Source organism: Poecilia reticulata, linkage group LG3 (genome assembly GCF_000633615.1).
Source record: "Poecilia reticulata strain Guanapo linkage group LG3, Guppy_female_1.0+MT, whole genome shotgun sequence".
Classification (NCBI taxonomy): Eukaryota; Metazoa; Chordata; class Actinopteri; order Cyprinodontiformes; family Poeciliidae; genus Poecilia; species Poecilia reticulata.
The window spans coordinates 21,014,208-21,025,171 of NC_024333.1; the positions used below are offsets into that span (position 1 = coordinate 21,014,208).

General features: G+C 38.7%; 1 protein-coding gene across 2 annotated transcripts in view; it reads left to right on the forward strand.

Annotated features, from left to right (window-relative positions):
- The window catches only part of nfatc3a (nuclear factor of activated T cells 3a), a 67,602-nt gene that overhangs the window by 21,985 nt on the left and 34,653 nt on the right, over positions 1-10,964 (forward strand). For both annotated transcript variants that reach the window (XM_008405476.2, XM_008405477.2), the window contains exons 2-3: positions 22-1,201; positions 7,751-7,913. In XM_008405476.2, coding sequence (XP_008403698.1) covers positions 22-1,201; positions 7,751-7,913 — 1,343 coding nt within the window. The remainder of the gene's footprint in view (positions 1-21; positions 1,202-7,750; positions 7,914-10,964) is intronic.

Below are 10,964 nucleotides of genomic sequence, written 5' to 3' on the forward strand. Positions count from 1 at the left end.
CCTTTTTTTTATCTATCGTAGATCTGGAGCCTGATGACAACACATCATTCTACATCCTAAATGTGGGCCAGCCCCAGTCTATGGTCACAAACCACCAGTCTATTGGCCTGCCTCGTCATGGCATGCACTCCCATCCTCAGGTCATCAGCACTTCACCGCGACTTCCATCGCACAAAACAGGAACTGAGCACTTAAGCTACGAGGCACAAGGCTCCAAGTATGGCACCTCACCGCTGCTGCCCTCTGCTCCTGTGGAGGCACCAAAAGCCTTTGAGTGCCCCAGTATCCAGATCACCTCCATCTCCCCTAGTTGCCAGCAAGAGCTAGATGCCAGTGAGGGGGAGCTGACGGCCAATGGTCCTGATGGGGATTACCACGGCGACAGACCCTTGTCCAGAGACCATCTATATTTGCCACTGGACCACTCATACAGGGACTCTTCGCTCAGCCCTAGCCCCTGCAGCAGCCTCTCCTCTAGGAGCTGGTTCTCTGATGCTTCATCTTGTGAATCGTTTTCACATGTCTATGATGATGTTGACTCGGAGCTGAATGAAGCAGCTGCAAGGTTTAGTCTGGGCTCCCCTCTGACTTCTCCAGTTTGTGTGTCACCGCAGGCTGTTGGAGGAGTTCTAGAGGAGCAGTCCCCATGGCAGCACCATCACCCCCCCTTTATGCATCACACCCACTCCACTCTTTCTCCTCGACAGTCCCCCTGCCATTCACCACGCAATAGCGTCACTGATGAAAATTGGCTTAGTCCACGGTCTCCTTCCAGGCCCTCTTCGCGACCAACCTCACCCTGCGGGAAAAGGCGACACTCCAGTGCCGACATTTGCTATCCCGGTTCGCTGTCTCCTCATCACTCACCTACACCCACGCCAGGACATTCCCCCAGGGGGAGCGTGACAGAGGACACATGGGCTGGGAGTCCCACTATGGGCATGTCACCTTTTCAATGCTGCCCATCTGAGACAGACATCCCATCAAAGACGAGGAAGACCTCACAGGATAGAACATCTCTGCAGACAGGGAAAGGAGAGATGGTATTAGATGACCAGGAAAACCTGTCTTCTAACCTCGATTCTCCTCCAGACGACACGCTGCACAGCATGAAGAAAGATGGTCCTGCAGAACAGTTTCTGTCTGTGCCCTCGCACTTCTCATGGAATAAACCCAAGCCTGGTCATACACCTATTTTCAGGTAACGCAACTGATTTTGAAGCGGAGAAGCAAAATTAATTGTAGGATAATTCCTCAAAGTATTAGGAACCTTTGAAAGGTATGAAGAAAATATTATGTATGTATTAAAAAATAGGCAGCAGATAACAAATTACAAGTTACCCAACCTGTCAGAAAAAAAGTCTACTTGAGTAGACTTGGCGTACTTTCATGAAGACCTCATGAATGTCTCCTAAGCTTGTTAGAGAACATTAGTGAACAATAAGCATAAAGACTAACGGTCAAACCTTACTAACACTTAGATCAAACCTCAGATATAAAATTGGGGGTAAGTTTTAAGCGGCATTTGGTTATGAGCAAGGTTCTAATCATGGCACAACTGCAGGCCCACTATGATATATTTGTCCACCTAAACTGACAGGTCAGGTAAGGACAGCATTATTACCTGGAGCAATGAGGTGTATGCTCAACAAAGGGATTATTGAAAATCCCRTCTGCAGTTTGCCACAGGGCATCTAAGGTAAGCATGCAGGTAGAATAAGGTCTTGTTCAGATTAAACCAACATTAAACTTTTTGGCACAGATTCAAAATGCTGAGTATGGTAAAAGAAAAAAAGAAACTACTAACACTTCAGATCCTAACGACAACACCCTCCCAGTGGTGATACATGATGGAGGAAGCATCATGCTGTGTGGGGTTGCATTCAGGGATAGGGAAGCTGGTCAGAGTTCATCTATCAGCAAAACAACCTGAAACGTACAACTAGAAGCTACCATGGACTGATTTGGATAAAAAAAATGTCCATGTGTTAGAATGGCTCAGTTATAGTCCAGACCTGAATTTAATTAAGAATTTGGGGTACAATCTGACTGAACCCAATCTATTTTGGAAAGAAGAGTGAGCAACAACTTTCAATCTGTAAATATACAAAAAATGTACTACTTTGTGTTTGCTTATCACATAAAATCCCCCAATAATGCATAAAAATTGGACTTTTGACACTGCAGCAGTTTGGAACTAACCTGAGACAAGGTGATTAACACTTAGTAGACAGGCAGTCTAGGTCAAAGGCTAAGATATTAATTGTGTTGAATTCGTTAATGAGTACTGTGACTCGCTATAAAGATAAAAATCATCTCTTTTTGAAGAGTGAACATTTTATTCTAGTTAATGTGTATCAGTTACATTGTTGGGTAACATGTCTGTTCATTGTCTTCATTGTTCAGTTATGAGGGAACTTTGAGCTGCGTGTTAAAATTCTGGTTTATTAGTGTGTGAAGAAGAGTACACAAGAAAATCTACACACACACACACACACACACACACACCAACAGGAGAGAAGGAGGAGTTGGCTGTCTGTTCTCCAATGTGTGTGGCAGATGAAGATGAGGCCTTGTTTGTGTGCATTGGCCCCTAGCGCTGTAAATCAGCACAGGGCACATATGGCAAAGGGGCAGCCGCACACACAGACAGACACGTCTGTAGACATAACACAAACACTTATTCACATAGACCTATCACCGTCCAGACAAAAACGGGGTCACATCTATGATGAGTCACAATTTAAACTCAATTGTACCTTTGTTGGTAGGTGTATGTTCCCACAGCAGATGTTGCTTATACAGAGGAAAGTCAAGGGGCTTTCATGAAGCYATGAAATAGGATGTTGAGTTGTCTATGCTTGCATGTGTGTCAGTAATGTTTTGAACAGATGGCTCAGGTGGAGTGGGTGGGGTTGGGTGWGAGGGGACTGAGGGAAGAAATGGCTGGGATTGTCAGCTTCTTACTATGACACAAAATGTCTTGTAGGACTGTAAAAAGTGTTTGCCTCCTTATATAGTAGATTTAAATTATCAAGGGATTAAACTACCTAAAGCAAATCTTGCCCTGTGTTAAAATATACGGCAATATATAATCATGAATTAACTGATTAACCTTTTTTTATTGGTTTAGCTACACTCACTACAATCGGGAGTGATTAATCCCTGATGTTTAGAATGAGGAAATCACTTGAATTGAACTAGTCAGAAAACTTGAAATAGGCGAAMATATCTTGTTCCCTGATCTAACGAAATTCAAGACAAGAAGAAAAACAAGGTCATTGACATTTGTCAGTCTGGACAGGATTACAAACACGTAAAATGTTTGAGTTAAATATTATGTGGAGATTGTCCAGCCATCAGTTCTTAAATTTAAACCTACAACTTGGGTTATAAAGCGAGACAATGGTCCAAAGCGCACTAGCCAGGCCACCTCTGAATGGCTCATTAAAATAAAATTAAGAGTTTTTGGTCTGGGTAAAGTTTAGACTTAAGTCAGTGGAGATGCTGTGGCAACAGACGTCGGAAAGGACTCGCTGTCATTATTGTAAGCACTTTATGGTGGACCAACCAGGTTGTAGGTTTAKGAGCAATTAATTTTTCTARCAGGACCACATTGATTTCGAAAGGTTTTTATCTCTGAAATGAAACCATTATATTTTTCATAACATATATTATTGTTTGACTGTGATGGATAGAGGACATGTCCAGTTATGTATCCAGCTGCCTCTCGTCCACTGACCCACCACTGGATAGGGACCAGTCCCCTGGGGAAAACRGGTGTAGATAACAGTTGGATGRATTTTTCTCTGATTTTAAGGTTTGTTTKATAAGTGAAACATGAGTGACAAAAAAAGAAAAACAGAATCGGTAAAGGGAGAAAAAGCTTTTAAACTGTGCTGTATTATCTTTTATGGCTTTTAAAAATGATGGATAGCTGGTATTAGTTGTGCACTAAAAACTGGATTGAAGCAAAAGTAAATTTCACTTAGGAAAATGTCAGATGTCTATACCTCAGAACTGTAAATAGGTTTTGACATTTAGTGTAAATGACAAAAAGGGAAATGCAAAACGTAAATAGTATAACCTTTTGAATGAAAAATACATCTTCAGGTTATGACCTATGGAGTTGGTCTTATTGTTATGGTTCATGTTTTTGTTTTTAAAACTTAATTGTACCGAGTGAGTCACGTAGAAATTATGAATGAATTTCCATTATCCATTTAAAATATAATTATAATACAGCAGAAAAAAACTGCAGTGCCCTCAACCTCATATATTAATTCACAGTGGTGGAGAAAGTACTCAAAAAATGTACAAATGTAAAAGTACAAATACACAGACAAAAATGTACTCRAGTAAAAGTAAAACTACCACATTAACATTTGTACTTAAGTAAAAGTAAAAAAGTACAGGCTTTTAAAAATACTTAAAATACTTAAGTATTAAAAGTAAAAGTGCTTGCTGAATGCATTACCTAATCCCTAATACAATATCATTTAGTGTACAGATCGTATTTAATTTTAATACATCAGAAATGTACCATTTTAATGAACAATGCCACAGATAAAGCATGTTTTTATTATGTTTACTCTCTGTAACAGTTTAGACTTGGATATTTGATTCTATGCATCATAATTTCAGGGATGGAAACATCTTGTCTCCAGTCCTAACACAGCATGAACTTCACTTTTTTTGCCACTAGTGGCATTTATTTTGAAAGAAATTTATTTTTGAAAGAAATCCAACAGAAAGGGGATGGAAAGAAGGTGACTGGGGGAGAACATGCAACTGAGGAGCCTGGTAGCAGAGTTGTAGTCAAGACCAGCACCCCGTGCTACGTGACCCAAAAAAATTAAGTTTGACCTATCAAAATTGCTTCTCAAATTGATCTGAAAGATCCACATTCCCATAAAACACCTAGATATTAAATACTTAGAGCTGAAATACATKTAATCAGTAAAGATCCGTCCAGAAGAATCKGATCGTTCCTGAATGTCATATCAATGCAGAMTTTGGTCACAGCATTGTCCCATATATGCGACACCTCAGTCAACACCTCCACACAATAATTCAGCGCATGAGTGGCAACTTTTTTTCATCGCGGATGCAACATGTCTCTGTACAGCTAGCTTTGCTAGCATCACGTACACATAGCTTACCTTTCTTAAAGCTTTCCTTCCAAGTGATGCAAAAAGTTGGATGAAGTTCCCACCCTCTGTGAAAGCGAAGCGCTGGTGATGTCGCCATATCTTATGATGTATGCAGCGCTATTATATTACTGACATTAGACAGACATCTTCTCCCGCTCAGAGGAAACCACAGCGCATGTCTGGAGCTCCGTGTGCAAGWAAAGGGGGAGGCGATGGGTGACAACAGACACGTAAGTCACGTTATTGCTCGGATTTACGGCGCCACCTTAAGTCCCTGAACTTCACATTTTAACGGAAAAAAAGCGCAATGCGACTTGGATGTAACGAGTAACGCAACAGTTTTGTAGAAATGTAGTGAAGTAGAAAGTACAGATACTTACTGTAAAATGTAGTGGAGTAAAAGTAGAAAGTACCCATTATTAAATCTACTTAAGTACAGATACACAAAAATTGTATTTAAGTACAGTAACGAAGTACTTGTACTTCGTTACTTCCCACCACTGTTAATTCATGAGTTTATGTTTTACAAAAACAGCGATAACAGTTTTACCTTGTTTTGTGGAACAAAACGTGTCAGAACATTAATTAAGCTAGGGGTAAGATGTAGAAATTTAATTGCAACTCAGACTGTAGGAAATCAAGGATCCGTGAATGCAGTTGACCAGGTGCATCATGCATGTAGTACAGACATTTGAGAAAGGTTATGCTTTGTGAGGAGATGGTCTATCCCTTCCCTCACATCACAAGCTCATATTTCCTCTGTTCTGTTTTTGTTGCTATGGAGGCCATGTAACCACATGCTTCATTGGTGGTTATGTGATGACTTATGCCAGGAGTGGATGRCTTAATACCTTGTCTGAGTGGTAGATCCTAATTGTTACTTGCTGTTAGAGAAAATTTTAATTACTTGATGATTGAGGCTCAAAATTTGACATTTACAAGAACTTTGGGGCTGCCATAAGAAAGACAAAGGTTAACATTTCTGTTGGTTAGTACACATATATGTAGGTGTAAATACTATCTTAAATTAGTTGGATGTTCTTTTGATATGGAAAGGCACCTATCAAAATTTTTAACTTTTTCTTTTAAGTTGTTTTCAGACTTGCAGGTTGGGATATTTCCATGTCTAAATTCAAGAAATGTGTAAAATTGCAAGAAAAAAAGTGAGCACAAAGCCAAAATTGTAAAAGAGGGATGGTGTTACATTTTAAGTGCCAAACTCAGCCATCAATGCAAAGCACAATGACTGTAGAAGAAATAAAGTAGTGTTGGCAGTATTGATCCCAAATTAAAGTTAATAGAATAAAGATTTTATATTGTGTTTCATGAGTGAGGAGCAGGCAATTGGGAGTCCCAACAAATACTTTGAAATGATAACATTGGACATGACTACTTTGTCATCCAGATGTGGTAATGGCTACCTGTTGTAGCAGAAGTGACTCAAAGCTTCTTTTTGTAACCGAGACGTGTGTTTTAGRATTACTTATGGACTTTGAATATCAATGTATAGGTGTAATAAGAATTATTTCTTTCAAGATTTTCTTTTGTTTTATAGCTCTACAATTTCATCATGTATATTCTTCACAGTTGAAGCTTCTACTATACGTTATACCCTATTTAGTTCATTTGTAGTTTTCTCAATCATTTTTAATAATTTCTTACTAAGTCTTACATCTGAGTTCAGAAAAATTAAAGAAAAAATGTTTTCCTGAAAAGTAGTGCCATACATAAATAAAGGTAATCCAGCAGGTAGGCCATGAAACCAAAATTAGCAGGTTTAGAATGTGTTCATGGTTTGCTGCTAAATTAATCTTTCACTCAGGTGGATGGACCCAGTTTCTGTATGGAGACCTCTATTCAGTGTTTTATATGTACAGCTGTTCAAATATGATTGTAGCCTACTCAGATAACAAAAAAAAAGAGGCACTGAGGAAAAACACACAATGCCACCCACTCTGGTGTCCTGGACAGAAACCACGCTGTAGTACAGTATGCACGCAGACTTAGGTAGTCATTTATGTACTGTCAAACTCACACCCTTGKCCTTCCACCCATTTTCTGACCCACACGTTAAAATGTTAAAGACTCAGATAAAAAAAAGTCCCGCTTAGAAAATGATTCACACTTTGAGTCTTAACATGACCTATTACAAGGTTTATGCTTAAGAACTAAGCGAGCAGATGTGGGCATTCCAGTGATTCACTGTCTGATGGGAGAAAGAACAATGCATTGTATATTACCATTTGTCACCGACTGCACCATGTCGGTCCTTGACAGGGGAATACCCACGTTTTAGACATTTTTTTCAGATAGCCAGCCACTAGTCAGGCGATGGCTTTTATGCATACAATTCAAATTTGGTAACAGTTTTTCTTCCAGTATTTATAAAAGGTTATAATCARTACTACAGGTTCTATTCACTTAGTTTTCAAGTTATCTCATGACACTCCTGACCTTTTTGCTAGGGTTGCCTTAGACGCTTTTGACCACATCTTAGACACAACTGTTGCACTTGTCGAGTTTGTTGCCAGAGGTCTAATTTCCTCTACCACTCTGTGTGGGTGTTGATCTGTATACTTGCGTTTGTGTCTCCTCAGGACAACCTCGCTCCCTCCTTTAGACTGGCCGTTACCCAGCCAATTTGGCCAGTATGAGCTGAAGATAGAGGTACAACCCAAAGCCCACCACCGTGCACACTATGAGACTGAAGGCAGCCGAGGAGCTGTCAAAGCAGCTTCTGGTGGCCATCCAGTTGTCAAGGTAACATTTTCCTCTCCTCAGTTCTGCGCTTCATATTGTTCACACTTCATTTCTTCTTTGTGGTTTTTAAGTTTAAATTTTTCTCCAAGGTGTGAAATTATTTCAGTAGAACAAAATSATGTTTTGTGTTTAGGACTGAAGTTGCTATTGTGGCCTACAGTAGTGGTTGTCACATGGTCCATTTAGAGGTGGAAGTAATGAATTAAAAAAATAAATGAAATTACTAATTTATTTCAGTAATTYAATTCTGAATGTTAAACTTATGTATTGATTAATTATCCAGAGTGATGCATTTTAAATGTTTATTTTTGTTAATTTTGGTGATTTCTTATAGTTAATGAAAACCAAAAATTCAGTTTCTCAAAATTTGAATGTTGTATGAAATGAAAAAGAAATGTCAATCCTGTGATAAGTATATCCGTGCATTCAATAGTGTACGGACTCAATTTGTTTTTGCACAAATTGTTGCATCAGTGCAATGCGGTAAGRAGGTGATCAGCTAGTGGCACTGCTGAGGTGTTAACAAGGCAATATTGCTTTATTGATGATCMTCAGCTCATCTGCATTGCTGGATCTAGTGTCTCTCATTTTCCTCATGATAATAACCAATAGTGTTTTATGGTGTTTTATGGCTAAAAAAGAACAGTGACATCATTGTCAGTATAGGAATTATTGGTGCATTGGCATCNAGTCCCGCTTAGAAAATGATTCACACTTTGAGTCTTAACATGACCTATTACAAGGTTTATGCTTAAGAACTAAGCGAGCAGATGTGGGCATTCCAGTGATTCACTGTCTGATGGGAGAAAGAACAATGCATTGTATATTACCATTTGTCACCGACTGCACCATGTCGGTCCTTGACAGGGGAATACCCACGTTTTAGACATTTTTTTCAGATAGCCAGCCACTAGTCAGGCGATGGCTTTTATGCATACAATTCAAATTTGGTAACAGTTTTTCTTCCAGTATTTATAAAAGGTTATAATCARTACTACAGGTTCTATTCACTTAGTTTTCAAGTTATCTCATGACACTCCTGACCTTTTTGCTAGGGTTGCCTTAGACGCTTTTGACCACATCTTAGACACAACTGTTGCACTTGTCGAGTTTGTTGCCAGAGGTCTAATTTCCTCTACCACTCTGTGTGGGTGTTGATCTGTATACTTGCGTTTGTGTCTCCTCAGGACAACCTCGCTCCCTCCTTTAGACTGGCCGTTACCCAGCCAATTTGGCCAGTATGAGCTGAAGATAGAGGTACAACCCAAAGCCCACCACCGTGCACACTATGAGACTGAAGGCAGCCGAGGAGCTGTCAAAGCAGCTTCTGGTGGCCATCCAGTTGTCAAGGTAACATTTTCCTCTCCTCAGTTCTGCGCTTCATATTGTTCACACTTCATTTCTTCTTTGTGGTTTTTAAGTTTAAATTTTTCTCCAAGGTGTGAAATTATTTCAGTAGAACAAAATSATGTTTTGTGTTTAGGACTGAAGTTGCTATTGTGGCCTACAGTAGTGGTTGTCACATGGTCCATTTAGAGGTGGAAGTAATGAATTAAAAAAATAAATGAAATTACTAATTTATTTCAGTAATTYAATTCTGAATGTTAAACTTATGTATTGATTAATTATCCAGAGTGATGCATTTTAAATGTTTATTTTTGTTAATTTTGGTGATTTCTTATAGTTAATGAAAACCAAAAATTCAGTTTCTCAAAATTTGAATGTTGTATGAAATGAAAAAGAAATGTCAATCCTGTGATAAGTATATCCGTGCATTCAATAGTGTACGGACTCAATTTGTTTTTGCACAAATTGTTGCATCAGTGCAATGCGGTAAGRAGGTGATCAGCTAGTGGCACTGCTGAGGTGTTAACAAGGCAATATTGCTTTATTGATGATCMTCAGCTCATCTGCATTGCTGGATCTAGTGTCTCTCATTTTCCTCATGATAATAACCAATAGTGTTTTATGGTGTTTTATGGCTAAAAAAGAACAGTGACATCATTGTCAGTATAGGAATTATTGGTGCATTGGCATCGTGGGTAGGTTCCAAAGTCCTGCTGGAAAATAAATTAACTTCTCCTCTGAGAAGATTGTGTCGTGGAAAGAATTACTTTAACAAGAGTCTGAACGAGAAGATTGTCAGCAGAGAATGATGAAGTGCTCTGAATGTAAAGCTAAGATAACTGCTTTGACTTTGGGACACAGTGGACCAATACCTTCTTTTGACATGGCTCCCCAAATCATCTTGGGCACTGGAAACATTACACTAGCTTGAAAATTGTACAAGTGTCATGCCTGCTGTCTCCTAGACAATTATTTATGGCATAGAATGCTTCTGTACTAAAAGTCTTTTTGTATTGAAGATATATTCTTGAAAACTGAAATTTTGGTTTTCAATAAAAAAAAAAAACTATCAAAATAAACTGAAATAAATGTTCTGCATAACATTATGCTGTAACTTTATGATATATAAGTTGGTCTTTTGTACTGAATTACTGAGATAAATGAACCTTTTGAGCATATTCRATCTAATTTTGGGCACCTATATGTACAATCAGGGGTCATTATCTGACTGAAAATGGGTCAGTGTGCAACCTGTTAGTTCAAACTGTCATTCACATCCTGTTCTACTGTAAAACTCTAAGTGAGCCTACTGATGCAAGTAGTAAGACASASASRSRSRCRMKRKSRYRWRRRGKGTGWSAMWATRCSMSWSWSMKMKWSTSTSWYWTKWKAKRRKRYGYRWMASMRYRWGAGAKAWARAGAGRGAAAAAGACCAAGTAACATAAGAAGATTTCAGTCTAATTAATATTTTAAGAGCCTAATGCCAAGCTATTTTTTATATGTGTGATTTAGGAAAGGTCTTTGTTCACCATTGTTGCAGAAGTTTACARTGGTTGCAAAATRGTTCCCTTTGAAAKCAGCTTTTCCATATTTTCCACACTTATTTTTCCCAAATTTTACTTTTAACATTTTATTCTGGATTTTCCTTTTTACATTGTAACCACACTTACTAAATCCCCAAAAGTTTATAAAAGTGGAGTAAAT